This window comes from Gorilla gorilla, chromosome 16 (genome assembly GCF_029281585.2).
Source record: "Gorilla gorilla gorilla isolate KB3781 chromosome 16, NHGRI_mGorGor1-v2.1_pri, whole genome shotgun sequence".
NCBI classification, from domain to species: Eukaryota; Metazoa; Chordata; class Mammalia; order Primates; family Hominidae; genus Gorilla; species Gorilla gorilla.
In genome coordinates, this window is record NC_073240.2 from 59,998,582 (window position 1) to 60,020,042 (window position 21,461).

The 21,461-nt window shown below is 40.9% G+C and overlaps 1 protein-coding gene across 1 annotated transcript in view; it reads right to left on the bottom strand.

Moving 5' to 3' along the window:
- MYO1E (myosin IE) overlaps nt 1-21,461 on the bottom strand; it is a 240,197-nt gene that overhangs the window by 91,226 nt on the left and 127,510 nt on the right. Inside the window, exons 5-6 of the mRNA XM_004056268.5 lie at nt 8,956-9,043; nt 4,017-4,106 (exon numbers count right to left, since the gene is read on the bottom strand). Of these exons, the coding sequence (XP_004056316.1) occupies nt 4,017-4,106; nt 8,956-9,043 (178 nt within the window). The remainder of the gene's footprint in view (nt 1-4,016; nt 4,107-8,955; nt 9,044-21,461) is intronic.

A 21,461-nucleotide genomic window follows, 5' to 3' on the forward strand; every position in this document is an offset into this window, starting at 1 on the left:
TATATAATTCAAGGAAATTCATTAATAAAATACACATTCTGAATTACTCCTAATTTGAGTCTAGACTTCCTTAGTTTTCAATCAGACAATAACCTGTGCTTTTGTCCAGCCACACGATTCTGTTAGAGAGAGCACCTATCATTCCAGCATGACTAAATAAGGATATGCTCTATTCCTTGCTCATTTTCCCCCAGTAGGTGCCTGTCTGCTCAACCAGAAGGTGTAAATCATGAGGCAGAAAAATGGCATGGCACCCTTTCAGAGGAAGAGCACTCTTGCTCTGTCAGGCTTCATCTCATGGCTTTGAGCAAAAACACTCAATCTCTCTTACCTAAGGAGCATCTAAAATGTTTATCTAAAACGGAAACACTTTATTAAAAGTAAAGTTCTTTCTAGCTACTGACGGGCCTAGGGATTTTTGTCACTGTCATTGTTTTGAAAATTCCTCTTTAAATGACTGCTAATAGGGAACAAAGGAGAATAAAAACCTAGACTGTAGTTGAAAAGGTATCTAGGTTGTTAAATTACTTATATATAGCCAGGTGCGGTGGCTCACGCCTGTAATCCCAGCACTTTGAAGGCCGAGGCAGGTGGATCACTGGAGGTCAGGAGTTCGCAACCAGCCTGGCCAACATGGTGAAACCCCATCTCTGCTAAAAATACAAAAAATTAGCTGGGCATGGTGGCGAGTGCCTGCAGTCCCAGCGAGGCAGGAGAATCGCTTGAACCTGGGAGGTGGAGGATGCAGTGAGCCGAGATCATGCCACTGAACTACAGCCTGGGCCACAGAGCGAGACTCTAACCAAAAACCAAAATAAAATGAATCAAAATTATATATATAATAATTATAAAAATTATTATATATATTTCATATGTATATTTAAATTGTTTTTTTTTTTCTCACTAGAACTTAATTTGTCTCCTGTCCTCAGAAACTTAAGCACCCTCAGAGGCTAGAAGGGTAAATACGGATAAAGGAAAAGAGGGAGTGGTGTGGTCTATGGTCAAACTGGAGAAGATGCCCAGCCTCATCGCATTCACATTTAATAACATAAAAATGTGTATGCTGACTAAATCCACCCATCTCAGGGATGAATTCAGCTGGGTTTTATGTCTGTGACTGGAGCTGTAAACTCATTAAGGGCAAGAAAAGTACTGTGCACACTGCAAATGTGTGAGTACATGCTGTGTTCCTGTTCTTAATTATTCTAGGTGCCAAGAAAGACCACCGAAGAAGGCCAGCCTCTAACTGTCTATGTGTCTTAATCTGATGACTCTTTTCCTCCAGGCAAAAAACAAAAACACCCAGCAGCACCAGGCACAGAGAACCACCAGCCATCGCTCTGCGGAATGTCAGTGGCACCTGAGAAAAGCTCACTGAAAGAGAGCTCCCGTGCTTCCTTTGGCGGCCACCTTTACCACCCTTTCGTTTTGGCATGTGATAGAGGGAATACTTCAGTGCCTGTCACCCATTCTTCATCAGCTGAGGGAAAATGAAACCAAACAGAACATCTGACCCAGGAAGAGCAGGTGTTGGACAGGCAAGCTCCCAAGTCCTCCTAGCAGCAGTGCTCAACCTTGGATGCCCCTTAGAAACACCTGGGGAGCCTTTCCAACATGCTGTCAGCCCAGGCCACGCACATCAGACTCTAGGACCAGGGCCCGGAGCTGTGTGGTTTTCAAAAAGCACCCAGCTGATTTTTATGTGTGGTCAAGGTTGAGAACCACTGCTCTAACATAATAAAATGCATATGCATGGCTCATAACTGTCATATAAAAGTTAAAATTTCTAACAAAAGGTTAACATATTTAGGACTGCTGTATAGCAGCCTGGGGGGGAAGACAGGAAATTTTATAAAGGGAATACAATGTTGCATTTGCATTTTGATAATGAAATGAACAGAAGTTTCAACTCAACTCTTGGTAATGATTTATTTCCTAAGCTGGGTGCCAGATACATAGATGTTCATTGTATTGTTTTTAAATCGTGTTTGAAGTACTTCATAATACATTCTTTAACTTGAAAAGATTTATAAGTGTTAAATATATACATTCTTATGCTTCTTAATACCTGTGCATTTTTTAAAGTGAAATTATTCATAATTCTACCCTGATGCCACTTCTTCATTCTCTTGCTAAATAATTACTGTCATAGATGTCAAACTTTGATTTACATACCTCTTAGTTACCTTTCATATAATGTGCACATTAAAAAAAAACAAGAACATATTGTAAATATTGTTCTGTAATCTGTTTTTTAAATTTAACAATATATTAGGAATATCTTTTAAAATAAGTAGTTATTTAAGCAGGAAGCTTATGTAATTTATTCTAAAAGTACTGTTGGGCAAAGATAATGAACGATTAAAATTTTAATAACAATTGCCCAATCACTTTCCTGGAAGAATGTGTCAGTTCTCAACCAATAGCGTGTTTTCTCGATTATTATCAATCAACTTAATGTTTGCCCATTTGAGAGACAGAAAATTATATGTGGTTTTCATTTACATTTCTCTCATCCATGATGGTGAATAGTGAGAGAGAGAGTGTGTGTGTGTGTGTGTGTGTGTGCGCGCAGGTGAGTGTGTGTCTGAATTGTCTCTTCCCATCTATCAGGGTTGTATAAAATTTTGCAATTAGAAAAATAATAAATGTTGAGTGTTTTTGTTATTTACAGAAACTGATATATCCTCCAAATATAATGAATAATTTATATTGCAAAAATCAATGAAAATATCAATTTAATTGTTTTTTTTTCTGGTCTCCAAGGAATCCAAGACAGGGGAAAAGGTAAATAAAGAGTTAAATTTGGTCAAGTCCATTTTTATAAGATTTAGATTGAAAATTAATTCAAGTGGAAAATTTGTTTAATTCTTCTTTCCTATTTTATTATCTGGAAAACTTCTTCAAGATAACACAACTCAGGCATTGGGCCCAAATATGAGAGACAAACAAATGAGTAGTTTGAATAACATTGGAAAGCAAAGAAAGTAAGGGCAAGTCTAACAGATAGAACCCACCAGGGAACTTGACAATTATTATATGAGCACATAGTAAAAATTCTCTTGGAAATAGAAGCTTCTTTCCAAAATAGACAGTGGAAAAGAAAATTGTTTTTCTCCAAAATTCCCACTTATTTATTTTAAAATGTTCCAGAATCAGCCTCACAGATGGCTCCGTGAATGCTTTAGTGCCAGACATGATCTATGGTTGAAATAAGATGCAAAATCTATATAAATCAAGGTTACTGGATAAACATTTGTTTCTTTGTAAATGTGGCTTTTGTCAAGGGGAACATATTCATATTCAGCCTTGCCAGCTTTCCTATTTACCCCCTCTGGAGACATCCAGACAGAAACATGACTAAATGAGCATTCATAACAATGCACTTGGTTGACATTTTCATTACCAGTTAGGTAAACCAGTTAAGAGGCAACCTGTGAGGCCAGGTCCAGTCACTTTGGGATGTCGTTAGGTTACATGAGTAGGGCATAAGACAGATGCGCAAAGCCAGAGGGCTGCGGTGGGCAGGCAGCTCGCTCTGAGGGATGGAGAGGAGGAAGTTTCTCTCTAAGGTGCCAGATCAGTCTAACTCTCTGCACCCTTCAGAGTCTATGGACCAAGTTCTAAGAAGCAAAACCACTGCCAGTGGGAAATGATACCTGGGATACCCCTCTACTCTAGTTATTTCTTGGTCAAGGAAGAAGGTCTTTTCTCTAGGGCATAAAGACAACTCCTCCAAGGCCAAAGCTGCCACTTTCATCATTTATTTTCCTTAGTAAGGCAAGTGATGTGGAAAATGATTTTCAAAATTATCTTGTTTGTATCCCCGGGGCGCAAAAAAGGGCAAACTGCAGCTTGGCGGCATGCTGCTATAGAAAATGAAGGAAAGATCGAAGAGGTGGCCTCCTGATGATATGTGAAAGGCTCCCATTTCCTGTGGCATACTAGACTTCAGTCAGAAACATCAACATCATCAATCAAGCGACACTCTCTGAAACAGGGAAGGGACTTACAAATCGGCTGGAGTTGTTGTTCCGGACGGTCTTGGCATTCCCGAAGGCCTCCAGCAGCGGGTTGGACTGCAGGATAATGTCCTTCACGTGCTGTCCCAGCAAATAGACTGGAGGTTAGGAAGGTGTGAACACCTACCACACAGTGTACGCCAAACTTTCTCTAAGGACCTGGTTTCTGAATGCATTAAGGTGAGGGGCCCCACATCCGTGTGTCACTGGTGGGGTTTCTGGAGGATTTATTCTTTCACCATGACAGACCTCAACCTGTTTGTGTATTTGGGTCTTCCAATTCCCATGGCTTGATGCAGGGTCCCCAGGAGCCAGGGCACCACTGTCAATCAGTAACTATTCATACAAACGTTCTCAGTGTCCAAATTGATTGCTGCAACTTCACCAAAAGTGAAGTGGTACCTGAAGGGGCGTCTCCTTGCTGTTCTGGCCAGGGTCTTTCTTCTCACTACCCCTTCCCAACTACTCTACCAACCCATCTCATCCCATCTCCACCTGCTTCACTGCAAGTTATCTTAAGGAAAGTTAATCCACTTCTCCTCCACAAACAAGGTTATGGAAATATAGCCTGGTGTTTCTCAAACTTTAATATTCATGAATCACCTGGGGATCTTGTCAAAATGCAGATGTGGACTTAGTAGGTTGGGGTAGGCCCAAGAATCTGCATTTGTAGCCAGCTTCCTGGTGTTGCTGGTTTTGCCAGCATTGATACACACTTTAAGCAGCAAGGGTCAACAGTGGATCGTGTGGAACAAGTCCTGGCCTGGGGGGAAGGATTTGTTTTTCAAACATCCCAGTTCTATGCAGAAGTGTGCAAAACACACCATAGACATGAGACAGCTCAATAGATAGAATTTGATGTTGGAGAAGTCTTTCAACAAGTGAGTCATTCCTTGTACTTCTAATTATTCACATGCTATGGTTAAACATGTTCCAGAAATAACAAGTCTTCTGGCTTGTGCTCTTTAGCTACTGACTAATTCCAAGCCAAGGGCTCTGTATCATTGTCCTCATAGGAAAACAGGAAGAGAAAAATCAACATTAACTGTCTGCAGTCTGGCTACTAGGTCGTAGGGGTGTAGCAAAGAGGAGTAAATTAATGAACTACTAATTGACTATGTAACAGCCAAAGTGTTACAAAGGGTGTAACAGGCACCCTCCTGAACATTCAGAAGAGAAAGTGCCATGAGAAATGAGAACTGGGCTTTCATTTTGACGAGGGAATCATCCTTAGCCATGGCACCAAGGGCAATTCTGGGTGGTCCTTTCATGGGTCAGTTTCAAAGCTTAGAAACATACTCCCAACCTGCCTACTCTCTTTTAAAAACTCATGGATTTATATAAACTCTGCTTTTCTTTGTAAAATCTATTTTGAGTTTGTGGATCTTCATTAACTCTTTCTATCTTTTTTTTTGGTGGCCAGACATGCCCATACCATTTAACAAAACTCAGCTTCTCTCAGGAAGAGAACAAAAGACAGAATCTTCTTCTATCTTTTCCCTTTTTAAAAATTACAGTGTTTAAAATGAGAATCTTTATGTATCCATTCATCCATCCATCCATCCGTCCGTCCATATGTATTCATCAACAATCAGTGATGTTCAACACAATTCTATGGCATGTGGCGGGCATATTAGGGAAAAGAGAAAGAGCAAACTGAGGTAAAAGAGCAGCCCATCGGCTGGGCGCGGTGGCTCACGCCTGTAATCCCAGCACTTTGGGAAGCCAAGGCGGGTGGATCATGAGGTCAACAGATCAAGACCATCCTGGCCAACATGGTGAAACACCATCTCTACTAAAAATACAAAAATTAGCTGGGCATGGTGATGCATGCCTGTAGTCCCAGCTACTCGGGAGGGTGAGGCAGGAGAATCGCTTGAACCCAGAAGACAGAGGTTGCAGTGAGCTGAGATCGCACCACTGCACTCCAGCCTGGCGACAGAGCGAGACTCTGTCTTAAAAAAAAAAAAAAAAAAAAAAGGCAGCAAAACAGCATCCTGGATTCTTGTCTCCATGTCAACCCTCTCAGGATCCAGTACAATCACAGGAATAGAGAAAAGCAAGTGGACTGAACCGCATGAACCTAGGTTCTAGAGCTGCCCTTACTGTCCAATAGGGAAGCCATAAGCTACCCCAACTGAGGTGTAACTGTAGAATACACACTGTATTTCAAAGACTTAGTAACAAAAAAAAAAAACTCATTAATTTTGTTATATTAATTATATAATAAAATCTTTTTTTACATATTGGGTTAAATAATACTGTTTTAAAAAGTAATTTCCTTTTTCTCTTTTTACTTCTTTTAACGTGGCTACTAGAAAATTTAGAATTACACATATGGCTTGCTTCATCTTTCTACTGGACAGAGCTGCTCTCCATCTTCCTTTCATTCAGAGAAAGAGGCCACTTTAAGGACCCTTCACTCTGCAACCTTAGTTTGCTCTTTCTCTTTTCCCTGATATGCTCACCACATGCCACAAAATTCTGTTGGACATCACTGATCACTGACGAATAGATATGGATGGATGGGATGGATGGGATGGATGGATGGATGGATGGATGGATGGATGGATGGATGGGTGCATGGATGGATGGATGGATGGATGGATGGGTGCATGGATGGATGGATGCATGGATGGATGGATGGATGGATGGATCCATAAATATTCTCAGTTTTAAAGTCTGTAATTAAAGAAGGGAAGAGATAGAGAAGATTCTGTCCTTTGTTCTCTCCCTGACAGAAGCTGTCGTTAAATGGTATAGGCAAGTCTGGCCAGCAAACAAAAGATAGAAAGAGTTGATCCACAAACTCAAAGGAGGAATGTTTGGCTCTACCTTAAGCTTTCTGATCTACCAGTACATGATAGAACACTATTTAATTAATAGAAAGGGGCCAGACATGGTGGCTCATGCCTGTAATCCCAGCTCTTTGGGAGGCCCAGGTGGGTGGATCGCTTCAGCTCAGGAGTTTGAGACCAGCCTGGGCAATGTGGTGAAACCCTGTCCCTACCAAAAACAAATAAAAATTAGCCAGGCATGGTGGCACACACCTGTGGTCCCAGCTACTTGGGAGGTTGAGGTGGAAGGGATTGCATAAGCCCAGGAGCAGGAGGTTACAGTGAGCTGAGATCATGCCACTGCACTTCAGCCTGGGTGACAGAGTGAGACCCCATCTCAAAAAAAAAAAAAAAGGAACCACAATAAAGAGAATTTTATGTGTCTTTTGAAAGTCTACAGCTGACCATGGCAATAACATTACATAATTCTGATTTAAAAAACTAATCTTTGGAAGGAATTCTGTCACCAGCGGTGCATACTGGTGATGAGCGCCAAGCTTGGGCTGCCCCTTATGGACCTTAGCTCGCCATCACCCTCATCCATGGCTCTGGGGAGCAGGCTTTACTCATTCCTGCCAATGCTGATTTTAATTTTCACCTCTTGAGTATCCTCATTCTCTGGATCTTTTGTCTTTCCCAACACTCCTTTACACTCTTTAATCTCTCTTTTTTCCTTCTCTTAAACCCTTCCTCTGTCTGTGTCCTTTAAAATTTTTATAAGTTTCTTGAATTGGCAAGTGGTTCACATAGTTCAAACCATATAAGTTTCTAAAGGGTATACAGGAAGGGTAGGCCCTTCTCCCAACCTCCCAGCTCCCCTCCCTCAAGACAACCATTGTTGACAGTTTCTTGTGTATACTTCGAGGGATATGTGATAACATATCCAAACAAATACAAATGTGCACTCTCTTTTGATCCCTCAAATGGCAGCATATATTACAAACAATGTTCTGACCCTTGTCTTTTGTAATTAATGATACATCTTGGAGACCATTCTCTATCAGTACAATGGGTATATGAAGCCTCATTTTTTATTGCTGTATAATATTCTATTATATAAAGAACCACAAATTATTTCACCAGTTGCCTAGTGATGAACACTTAAGTTGTTTCCAGTCTTTGCATTACCAAAATTGCCAGAAATAACTTTATACATGTATTATTTTGTATACATTTCAGCATATCTAAAGAATAAATTCTTTTCAGCAGAACTGCTGAGTCGAATGGCATATATGTGTAACTTTAATAGATTTTGCTGAAATGTTCTTCATTAAAATGTACTAGTTCATCTCCTACCAGCAATGTATGAGAACAACTGTGTCCCTCCTTCCTACCAATCAAGTGTTTAAAACATGGTAAGATTTTGGCCAATCTGACAGGCAAAAAATAGTTTTCTAATGCAGTTTTAATTTGCATTTTTCTTCTTATCATGATGGTGGACATACTTTCATGTTTTGTGAAAGTTCATGTTTTATTTCCTTTTCTATGAGTTGTCTTTCATGTCCTTTGTTTATTTTCCTTTTGGGCTGCTGATCTTTTTATTGATTTGTAGAAGTTCCTTATATATTAGGCACATCTACCTTAAAATATGCTATTCCTTAATCCCAGCACTTTGGGAGGCCGAGGCGGGCAGATCACCTGAGGTCAGGAGTTCGAGACCAGACTGGCCAACATAGTGAAACCCCCGTCTCTACTAAAAATACAAAAATTAGCTGGGCATGGTGGGGCACACCTGTAATCCCAGCTACTCAGGAGGTTCAATCTCTTGAACCCAGGAGGCAGAGGTTCTGGTGAGCCGAGATTGCGCCACTGCACTACTCCAGCCTGGGCAACAGAGCAAGACTCTGTCTCAAAAAAAAAAAAAAAATATATATATATATATATGTATATATATATACACACACACACACACACACACACACACACACAAACACACACACATATGCTATTCCTTTCCATTCCAGATTTCAAGTTTCACAGTCATAGAAGAACCAGTGTCTTTTCTGTGGAAGAAAAATTCTTTTCTAACAGCAAATGGAGCCTCTTACATTTCCCATAACATAAGGTATCATAATGGGCCATTGCCCACTCACCTGGACTTTGGTCCCTCCTCCAGACACTCTGGAGATGTAGCTCATGATATATTTGGCAGCCACTGTTTTTCCAGCACCACTTTCACCACTAAAGAAAGACAGACAAAGTATCCACCTGAGAAGTGGATTGCGAGCAGCTCCCTTCCTTGTCTCCCCCATCACACAAAACAAACAAACAAACAAACAAACCAAAAAAAAACAGGCAGAAAAGAATTTTTTTTTTAAGTACAATACCAGTAGAGAAAGGCAAGTTACAGCAGGATTAGGTCGCCCATGTGACCCGTGTGAGCCGGATTAACATGGTGTGGATAATTACCACTGTGCACACCACTGACCATTAAGCATTTTACATGCCCAATAATGGGGGATATGATTACGAAAATTATGGAGTATCACAAGGGTGGAATTCTACATAAATTACAACTGACATGAAGACTGTAAACACAGGAAACAAGCAAATGAAATCATGTTAAGTGAAATAAGTCATTCAAGTTATATACAAAACATGATTACAATTTTTTTTTTCTTAAAAAAAAGACTGGAACTACCACAAAATATTAACAAAGGCTTTGGTCAAAGCAGGGACTAGAGAAACTTGTTTTAATTCATTAGTTTTCAAACATTTTATAATGCATATGCTATTTTTGTAATTTAAAAAAAGAAAAGAAAAAGTGGGCACTCTGAGGTTTCAAACCATGTGCCTTGAACTGATGCAAGCTTCCTTATTTTAGAAGTTCTAAAATTAAACCTTGAAGTAATATTAATCACATCCAGAGTAACAAAGGCCACCTTCCGCTGGGTAGCCTTCCTGCATCGGGAGAGCCTTTTGTTAATAATATATAGTCTGCTCTTCAAAATCCCCATTCTTCCTACAAAATCCCCCTGAATTGATAATGACCTCAATTCAAAACATGCTTAAGTCAGTCAGATTTTTCATCTTTCTATTGGTACCCTTTGTGTTACCAGGATAGAATTAAAGAACCCCATATCATATAAAATGATGGTGGGAGTTAGTATGAAAAATTCAGACTGCTACAAGTTCATAGGAGAATATTTTTGTTCACGCTTTGCGATAAAAAATTTTAGGGTGCAGAGCTAATGTTCTTCTATGAATATCCAGCCCAAATTAATTGTTATCGATTGCTGAGTTACTCAAGGAAAGAGAAAACATTTGCTTAGGGAACAACCAAGCAAGGTGACACTCCCATTCCCAAAAGGAAACTGAAATTTGAAATAATTTTACATTTCAAAACAAAACGAAAGAAACAAACGAACAGAGAATTGAGCTGGCCATATAGCAAAACTCAGAACTTGGCTGAATTTCCTTGAACTAACAATATGGTTTTAAAGAAATTATGGGGAGGCGGGAACCATCCTCTGTTCAGAGCTCATGACCTGCAAAAGTCTGAACCCATCTATGCAAGTCACTCACCATCCTAGTGCTATGCTCCTGGCTTCCTGGTCACATGAATAAGAAAACCAAACTGAAATTTCGTTAAGCTACAGTAGCAAGTAGAAAACCAGCAAGCCTGGGACGAGGTGTCACACTCTTCCAGAGGACATGCTTACTCACAGGCAGTAAGTAGGTCGGGCAAATTCAACTCCATGGGGAAATTATCTTTTCAAATGGCTGACATACTCAGATGATGTATTTACTAGATCCGGGGTCAACACATGCACTCTCTCATTTGAATTACACGGTTTGGCAACAATGAAACTCCATTTTATAAGTTGTAAACAACGTAAACATTCAAGAATATTGGAAAGTCCAAGATTACAATGGCACAACCACCCAATATAATACTGCACAGGCATTTGAAGTACTTACAAAGAGTATGTAGCAACATAAAGATAATGCAGCCTAAGTTAAGTGGTAATGTGAATAGAAGATACTATATTTATAACAAGTTTACAACTATGTGAAAATAATGTATGGGCAAAAACAAATTGACAAGGAAAAAGAAATATTCCTGACTTGTTAGGAGGCTGGTATAGGAATGGTTTTTTTGAAATGGAGTCTCACTTTGTCACCCAGGCTGGAGTGCAGTGGCACAATCTTGGCTCACTGCAATCTCTACCTCCTAGGTTCAAATGATTCTCCTGCCTCAGCCTCCCAAGTATCTGGGATTACAGGTGTGCACCACCATGCCTAGCTAATTTTTAAATTTTTAGTAGAGACAGGGTTTCACGATGTTAGCCAGGCTGGTCCCAACTCCTGACCCCAGGTGATCCGCCTGCCTTAGCCTCCCAAAGTGCTGGGATTACAGGTGTGAGCCACGACACCTGGCTCTTTTTTCTTTTGATGTGCTTTCTCATAATTTTCTATTTTTTTTAGATTTTTATGCCGGGTACAGTGGCTCGTGCCTGTAATCCTAGCACTTTGGGAGGCCAAGGTGGACGGATCATTTGAGGTCAGGAGTTCGAGACCAGCCTGGCCAACATGGTGAATCCCAGTCTCTACTAAAAATACAAAAATTAGCTGGGCGTGATGGCAGGTGCCTGTAATCCCAGCTACTCAGGAGGCTGAGGCAGGAGAACTGCTTGAACCTGGGAGGCTGAGGTTGCATTGAGCCAAGATTGTGCCACTGCACTCCATCCTGGGCAACAAGAATGAAACTCTGTCTCAAAAAATATATATATATATTTTTTTGATTTTTTTAAAATTTGTGTATTTCAGATTTTTTAAAACAGCTTTTCCAGAGAAAAGGGAGGGATCACACCTCACAATAATCACCACTGATCAATTTCATTACATTATTATTATTCAACTTCCTACATATCACCATGAGTATGTATATTTTCCTTAAGTTTACACTGTCACATTTAAACTTTATTAGAACAAGCTGGGAAAGAGAGAGAGAGAGAGAGCAAGTGTGAGCAACCCCTATTAGAATTATAAAATAATATATATAAAGGGGATTTATTAAATTTAAAAAAGAATTATAAAAGGACAGTAATCCCAGTAATCCTCCCACTGTGTCTTTGGTTAATACTGTATTCAGACATGAAATATTTTATCTCTTTTGTTGGAAACAAAAGAAAGTAATAATAATGGAAAGTACCTCTTTTAATATATCAAAATAAGTATACCAGTTCCAAAAACAGGATATCTGCATTCTCAGCAACTATGATCTTTTCCAGGAGACTTAAAATAATTAGTTCTCACTAAACATTGATCGGAATTTTCATTACTTGGTTTCAATTTACAGACACTTAAGAAGAACTTTTATTGATCAGAGGCTGGTGAGTTGGTCAAAATATGGTACAATAATGGAATGTTACAGAATGACTTGAAACCTACAGTATATACAACCATAATTATGCTGGCCTGTTTGGGATGAGAAAATATTGTTTCTTCTCCGGCACTAAAACCCAAGTTAAAAGAAAGTGAAGGTCTTAGACAAAATAATATATCCCAAATTATTTACTTTGCATCTCACAGCAGTTATTGTACAGCAATTTGCTTTGTTTACGCTTCCAGGCAGCCTGTACTAATTTAATTGACTTACAAAATGGACACACACACACAAAAACTCTAGAAATTAGGAAAATACCCCAGTGGTTCCCAAATCTGGCAGTCTATCAGAATCGTCAGAGTACTTTTTAATTGCCCATGTCTGGGCCCGTCTTCTGACCTGCTGGATCCCAGTCTCCAGGGACAGAGTCTAGGAATAGGAATTTCTAACAAACTCCCTAGTTCTTGTATAGCCAGCTGGGAACAAGCCAAGCAATTTTAAACCAAAGTCATAACAGACTTTATAGGAAATATTAATTCAAATAGGAAGTATTGTAGAGTGTGTGTCTGTGTGTGTGGGGGTCTGTGTACTAACTACAGAAATGGAAACATACGGTAAAATATCAACGAAATGGAAAGAATGTTCTGGGGAAAAAAAGCCATTTACAATGGTATAATCCAAGGATCATAATTATTTTTCTGAGAAAGGTTATTCCTCACTTAAAAGTCAATAGTATTTTCTCTTCACTTCAACTTATTCAGCAAATGTAAAAATATTTCAGTTCTTTCTTATTTTGATTTTTTGAGATATTCCATAAAATAAGTAGGATCAGCTGTTACCACTGTTGGACGACTCACCAATGCACCCCAATCCCCCATTTCTGATCTAAAAATCTCTCTCCTGGCTCTGTACCACAGGAACTGGTGTTCCCTTGTAACTGGCTGAATCAACGTAATTGAAATATCACTTTTCCAACTTTTTGTTTGTGGTTTAAAAAGGACAAACACTTAAAACAAAAATGATGTTTACTTTTGTTCATGCAACACACACTGTCTAACAACCCCCTCTGCCCCAGTGTGTTAAGCCGAAGGCCAGAATGAGATGTGGCTCCTGTCAGAGAAGAGCTCACTCACTGTCTCACAGGGAAGTCGAGTATACAAAGGCTATTAATAACACAGTGGAGATGTGGTTATGGTTTTAGGGATTTGGGGGTGGCAGCTATCCCTGATCAGAAGATTCCTAAATGAAGTCACAACTAGTTACATCTCAATAAGGACAATCAAATTAGCCAGGTGTGCTGCGTGTGTGTATGTGTACTTGTGTGTATACATGTTAGGGGCTGGGATGAAGCCTGAGCCATACATAAGAGGCAAAAATTCTGTGGGTACACATGAAGGGAATCATGGGTAGTTAAACAGGACTTGAGGAGACAGTGGCTCACACCTGTAATCTCAACAATGTGGGAGGCCAAGGGAGTTGGAGAACCAGCCTTAGCAAACAGCAAGATCTCGTCTCTTAAAAAGAACAAAAACAAAACCCCAAAACACAAAAGAAACAACAATAATAATAATAAAACAAATAAAAATAAAAACAATTGGCTGGGTGCAGTGGCTCACGCCTATAATCCCAGCACTTTGGGAGGCCAAGGCGGGTGGATCACCTTAAGTCAGGAGTTCAAGAGCAGCAAGAGCAGCCTGGCCGACATGGTAAAACCCCATCTCTACTAAAAACACAAAAAAATTAGCCAGGTGTGGTGGCATGCGCCTGTAGTCCCAGCTGCTCAAGAGATCCCAGGCAGGAGAATCACTTGAACCTAGGGGGCAGAGGTTGCAGTGAGCTGAGACTGCACCACTGCACTCCAGCCTCGGTGACAGAGCAAGACTCCATCTCAAAAATAAATAGAGAAATAAATAAAAATAAAAATAAAAATTTTTAAATAAAAACAATTAAAAATAATTAGCTGGGTGTGGTAGTGTGCTCCTGTGGTCCTAGTTACTTTGGAGGCTGAGGTGGGAGGATTGTTTGAGTCCAGGAGTTTGAGGCTGCAGTGAGCTATTGTTGAGCTACTGCACTCCAACCTGGGTAACAAAGAGAGATCCTGTCTCTAAAAAATAAAATAAAATAAAATAAAATAAAATAAAATAAAATAAAATAAACAAGTAAATAAATAATAGGCCTTGATTGTGATGTGGGAAGCTGGGAGGGGTAGGGAGTGGAGCTAGAAGGCAGTGCAGAGATCCATGACAGTGATCTTGGGTTCAGGTTTGGGGATGCACCAAGGGTTCTGGCCTGTGCCATTTTGTGCTACATTTTATATAGACTCTAGACTTCCGTTTTCTCAAGGCAGCATACCGATGAACTTGCCTTTACCTATACAGAACAACTGATATATTATTTAGTTTTTCAAAATTGACACTATTTTTGTTGGTCTCTGAATACTATTCTTCAATAAAAGGAACCAGGGCTGCTTTGGGAAATGATCAATGCCAGGGCTGGAGCGGGGAAAATTCAAACTGGGTGTGGAACATATAACTGTGCCAAAAGGTAAGGAAATGTACAGTGACTGGTGTGGATGTGTCAAGCATATAAGAGCCAGCTGGAAGGGGTTCCCACTGGCCAAATCAAAATAAGTAATGATAATAATGGATTACGATCCTTTGAATAAAATATGAAGCCATCATTCCATAGTGCCATAAGAAAGTAAACGAGTCAATCAGTAAATAGGAGAGAAAGGAAAGCTCTTCCTCACAGTGGAATACCAACTGATAAATGTGGAAGGAATAATGGAAACAGATATATATCACCATTTGGCAGCCATCATACAGGTGACCAGGAGTCATTAATGGATGCTAAGGCTGGTAGGTGGAGGTTTGGATGTGGAGAAGGATGTTGTCATGATCTGAGAATATATCCCCACAAAATACACATCCTAAAAGAAAATAAAATTAATTTAATGAGAAGAAACCTAGCAGATGCCTACGGAACCAGGTGATCAAGAGCCCTGCATTGTTTCTATGGTAGTCCAGCCTAGAATGCATGAGCTGAGCCTGGTCACGAAGAAATGGGTAAACTCAGCCTGAAGTCATCCCACAAAATTTAATGCCTGAACTCTTTAAAGCTGTAAAGGGCAAAAAACATGGCAAACACAGAGAACAAGATAGAAAAGTCAGACAGGCACACAGAGAAGCAGGAAGATGCATGTGGCTTCATGGGGGCCAACGGAGTTGGGATCAACCATGTCAACGTGTCAGGGAGATAAACAAGACAGTGGAAATTCCCATTGGACTTATTTAATTAGACCCTGCTTTTTTTTTTTCAAATATAGAGAGATATAGTACTGAACACAACTCTTATTTCAAAAGGTATAACCCAAGGATTAAAAATATAGTGATAGTTTTTAAAAACCAATTTTTGTAATTCTAGAGTTATAAAAGATGAACGCAGTTGTTCATCTATTAAAACATAGTCCAGACGATGAGAAATAACATCAGTTCCAAAGGAGGCTTCAAAGGAACACACTGAAATATTGTGGCTATGATAATTGTAGGTAGGATGTGTTCATTGTGTGTATCATGCATGTCAGAGACTGTTATAAGTGCTTTACATGTGTCAATCACTTGGTCCACATAAAAGCCCTGTGAGGTAGGTGTTTTTATAATCTCCATTATTTGAAGCGAGAAAAGGTAAGAAACTTGTTGAAGGACACTTAACTAGTGAGTGGCAGAGCTAGAAAAGGAGGTGAGAGAGTCTGTGTCAGGGGCAAGAGCTCTACTGCTCAGAGGAAGGTAAACCTTTAAGACCCTCATATGGGTTGACTAGTCAATAAAAATCAACAAGGTTTCACAAAGGAACCCCATGAACAGCACAGTTCATAGTATTAGCAAACTTTTAGCTACTCCTGAGTCTTTACTGATACACACCCATTTAAGCAAGCCTTCTGCCAACAACATTTATTACCTCATGCAGAGTTGGAACTAACAAATAATAAATAGCCTACATCACTGTGATCATAAGACAAAATAATTCTGCGAGAATGAGAAACCACATCAAAGAAGGTCCTGGACAGTCTTCTCCAATGGCTCAATTCACAGACTCCACTTCCTGGCAGCCCTACTAGATCTGGAACAGAAACGAGTCGGAGGTGAAGCACATCTGGGAGGTTCCAGGGTCATGGAGAGAGGGGTCCTCCATCGGACTTTAGAATTACACTAAAAAACTAATTCTCAAATACATGCCATGGCTAATGGTATAAAAGACAAAAACAAACAGCCATGCTGAAACCACTGGTTAAATAAGACAAATTCATTCCTTAACAGATTGAGGAAAGTGTGAATAAGACCAACAGCTGTTATTTCTTCCCAACCCCAGACAAATATCTAGTTAATTGGTGTTGTCAAGCAAACAAAATTTTCACCTACTCTGCCAAGAATATGGATGGCCCCATGGCAATGCTCATCTTGGCCCAGCGTGATGCAGTCAGAGGAACCCAATGTTGAGTATGAAGACCAAGTTTGAGTCCCAGCCCAGCTATTTCCCAGCTCTGAAATTCCTTTGAATGTTACTAGCAGATCTTTTACATTACTCTTTAAGAGTCAAAAAATGTTTTCCATGTATATTTCCTCATTACACTTTCTTTATATTCCTTTAAGGTATAAATTCCCAATTTATAGATGAAGTAACTGAGGCTTGCAGGGGTCACACGCCTTAGACAGAGAGAATAGAGTCTACCCTATGACTCACCCCAGAGGTCTTTCCACTGCACCTCATGACTGAAAGTGTTAATGGATTATTAACCAGTTAACCTAACACCTGCTGGCTCAAAGCAGCAGAGAAAAGTATAAAGACTGCTGTATCGGAGGCGGGCAGCTCTGGCTGGGAGCACAACTTTGTCACATTTCAAATGCAAGATTTTAACAGTTTCATTACCTCTTTGAGACTCAGTTTCTTGATCTGCAAAAGTAGGGGATAGCAATACCTAGTTTGCTAGGCTTACATAAAGATGAAAAATGATACAATTAAAAGGATGCAAAGCAAGTACTTGAAAAAGAGTTGCTGTTATGATTACGGGTAATATATTAATCAGGCAGCCCTCCTGAATAGCACTCCTTGGCTGATGATAAAGGAATTTTAGCAACCAGACTAGAATGTAAGATTTGCAGAAAGCTTGGGGAACAGGGTCAATCTAGGCCCTTGCTCTTCAGATTTACAGCCAGCGGCAGCCCCATGCAATCCCGTCATAGTCAGAGGTATGGGCTGACAGGGCCTCCCAAAGCCAGGCCAGGGGGATGGCGAGGTCAAAGGCCGGTGCTGCTGGGATAAACAAGAAATTGGGTGGACCCACAGCAACTCAGGAGAGCCCTGAAAAGAGTCCCCATGCTAATAATAAAAGGTTCCTGAAATACATCAAAGGCAGGAAGATAGCTTGAGAATCCGGAGACACCTGATGGTACCACAGCAAAGAGCACAAGAGACCTACGAGCCAAATATGAGCGGCACTGGGAATTTTTCCCTTTTATCTTTACTACTGCAAAAATTACATATTTCAAATCTAAAATATATGTTGAAGCACACGGGTCAGAAATCTTAGCTCCAGTGATGACTACTATCTCCTTTTCCTCTATGAAAATTCTCTTACTCAATCAGTCAGCAAATCCCACTGATGTACCTTCAAAATATCTCTCATGTCTTTATTTATTCTTTAAAAGTATTTATTTAGCTCCTATGCAGGATGCACCTGACAAAGACTTTGCAAACTGGTATTGGATATATTTAGGACAGATGGTCTACTCACCAGAAAACAACTGCGTCAGGATATTTCAAATAAAAAAAGCAGAAACAGCACCAAATGGGATGCTTTTCAATTGACATCATATTTTTTAAACAGCCTAAGGTGCAAGAGCTGATTTAGTGGTAAGAATTCACTTTTGATGGCAGCAATAAAACTGCCACATAAATGTTCTCCAAGGCCCGATGATTCTCCATGGGTCAGTTGGCAAGGGCTTCAGAAATGCCTCTGGCCACATTGTCAAGATCTTGTCTGGTGATGTAGAGATGGTAGAGATCATGAACAAAGCTTGCCAGTTCTTCCTTTACCACATCATGACCATTTTGTTAAACAGATTTGCAGAGATGTCTCTTGACATCCAAAGGTATCACATATGTGGTTTTAATGCACAAATCCAAATTCTGGATTTTGGAGAACAGATTAATGAGCTAAGCGGATATGGGTGGCTCATTTACTGGGCTCACAGGTACCTACCAAGCCTTCAGGTGCTCATTATCATTCTTTTTTTAAATTTTTTAAATTTTTAATCTTTTTTTATTTTTTGAGATGGAGTCTTGCTCTGTCATCCAGGCTGGAGTGCAGTGGTGCCATCTTGGCTCACTGCAACCTCTGCCTCCTGGGTTCAAGTGATTCTCCTGCCTCAGCTTTCTGAGTAGCTGGGATTACAGGTGCCTGCCACCACACCCAGCTAATTTTTATATTTTTAGTAGAGATGGGGTTTCACCACGTTGGCCAGGCTGGTCTCCAACTCCTGACCTCAGGTGATCTGCCCACCTGCTGGGATTACAGGCGTGAGCCACCATGCCCAGCTTCACTATCATTCTTAATGATGCTAATGTAGCTATTGCTGTTGCATTTTTCTGTTGGCACTGCCCAGAGTCTACCTTCACACTTGCCCATTCCTTTATTTCTTTACAGGCTTATTGAAAGTCATACGTTGGCTTCCTCCTTGCCTTTCTAACTCAGGTCAGGCCCTCACTGCTGCACTAGATTTCCATATTCCCTCAACATCCCATCTCTTTTCTAACAATAACCTTATCTTTTTGAACCAGGCGTCGGTGCTATCATGTCTCTGCTCAGAGGCCTGCTATAATATAGAAATAGGCCATAGAGAACCATGAAAAGAAGGGGAAGACTGAGCTCTGGCCCCCAGACATATCCACTGGATAACAAGTCAGGTAAAATACAGAAACTGCCCAGGTATGGCCATTTGGTGTATAAATGCATCTTCACCTCTTGGTAAGAAATCAAAGCTAATGTGTCAATAAGGTCATGTTCTTCTGTTAACTCAGTCTGTGCGTCATTTATCCTCCGTTGATGACAAGCCCAATCATCATCCTCCTGGGTATGCAGAGAGCATCACGGCCAACAATGACAAAGGGTTAGTTTTAAAAAGCACCTGAGTCCAGCCTGGGCAACATAAGGAGACCCCGTCTCTACAAGAAATTTAAAAATTAGCCAGGCATGATGGTGCGCATCTGTGGTCCCAGCTACTCGCGAGGCTGAGGCGGGAGGATCGCTTGAGCCTGAGAGGCGGAGGTTGCAGTGTGTTGAAATTGTGCCACTGCACTCCAGCCTAGGTGACAGAGTGAGACTCTTTTTCAAAAACTAAAATAAAAAAGCACCTGTATTTGTGGGGACAGAGTGAGAGACTTTAATCCTAGGAGCTCAAGTCCAGGGGTAACTAACCTGGCGAACCTGTCCTGACCTCTGTCCCATGGTATATGGTAGCTATTACATCTCCATTAAAATATGGGAAATTTGAGACCTAGAGAGACATCACTGCTAATAGGTATAAAGAAAGTGCATAAGGTTTGAAGTCAGACAGGGCTAAATTCAAATAGAGGCTCTGCCATCTACTAGTTTTGGATCTTGGAATTCTCTTAAGCCTCATTTTTTAGATGCAGCTTCAAAAAACAATGCCAACAGAGTGGTAAGGATTAAGAGACAACCTATACGAAAGCAACCAGCAGAGGGCAGGCACTCAGGAAGTCTATCTTGCGGGGTCTGATGGTGCTAACAGCAAGAGGTGACCTGAAATCAGGATTTCAAGAGCCTTAGCCCTGGCTTTTAAGCAGAGTGAGCTGGGGGAGCTTGAAAAAAGGTATTAATGCTCCAAGGCCACCGCAAATCAGTTGAAACAGAATCTCTGGAGGTGGAGCCTACATATCTGTAGAGCCACTGAACTAGTAAGGCAATTCAGGAATCAGAAATACCTATCCCTAGAAAGTTAAATTGGTGAACCTAGGCCAGGCATGGCAGCTCACGCCTATAATCAGAGCACTTTGGGAGGCTGAGGCAGGCAGATCACTTGAGGTTAGGGGTTCAAGACCAGCCTGGCCAACAGGGCGAAACCCCTTCTATACTAAAAAATACAAACAAAAAATTAGCCAGGTGTCATGGCACACCCCTGTAATCCCAGCTACTCAGAAGGCTGAGGCAAGAGAATCACTTGAACCCAGGAAGCAGAGGTTGTGGTGAGCCAAGAGTGTGCCACTGCACTCCAGCCTGGGTGACAGAATGAGACTCCGTCTCAAAAAAAAAAAAAAAAAAAAAAAAGATAAATTAGTGAACACAAGGCATGGTAGATAAAATTAGCATCTATAGGCCGGGTGCGGTGGCTCATAACTGTAATCCTAGCATTTTGGGCAGCCAAGGCAGGTGGATCACTTGAGGTCTGGAGCTCATAACCAGCCTGGCCAACATGGTGAAACCCTGTCTCTACTAAAAATACAAAAAAATTAGCCAGGCAAGGTGGTGGGCGCCTGTAGTCCCAGCTACTTGGGAGGCTGAGGCAGGAGAATCGCTTGAACCCGGGGGATGGAGGTTGCAGTGAGCCGAGATCACACCACTGAACTCCAGCCTGAACGACAGGGTGAGACTCCATCTCAAAAAAAAAAAAAAAAAAAAAAAAAGTTAGCATCCATAGAAGCCACTCTCCCTGATTTGTCTGCCAGTGGGCTGAGGAGGAAGGCATAGGAAATATCCAAGGTCAACCCCAGGTGTTTATTCCTTACCAGAAGTTAGCCTAATAGATGTCAGGGCTTGGCAGGAGAGAGTGTGGGTTAATGAAAGGGGGTTGACTTACAGCAGAGTCAGGACAGGAGAGTAAACAGCAGAGATGGGGGGTTTTCTCCAAGTAAAAAGACTGTTCTGCAGACTAGAGCAACACCCTTAGTTCATGTGTTCACATCTTCAGATAGAGGTGACTGCTGTGAGCTGATTTAGCAAATACGATCATCCCTTCGCTCAGAATTCACCCCTCTATCCAGCCTTCTCATGGTAATCTAGCTCCCTTCGTGGACTGTATTCCAGGGCACACAATCGGCTGTCCACAGGCAGAATTCTCCCCATGCAATAATGAATTGGGGTCTGATTCACACTTCCTTGTGAGTTTGCTTGGCGAGTCAGTCTACCCAAGGCTGCTCAACTCCAGCTGTTTTGACAAATCAAGTTTGTAGATGGACCTAGGCTTCCATGGAGCC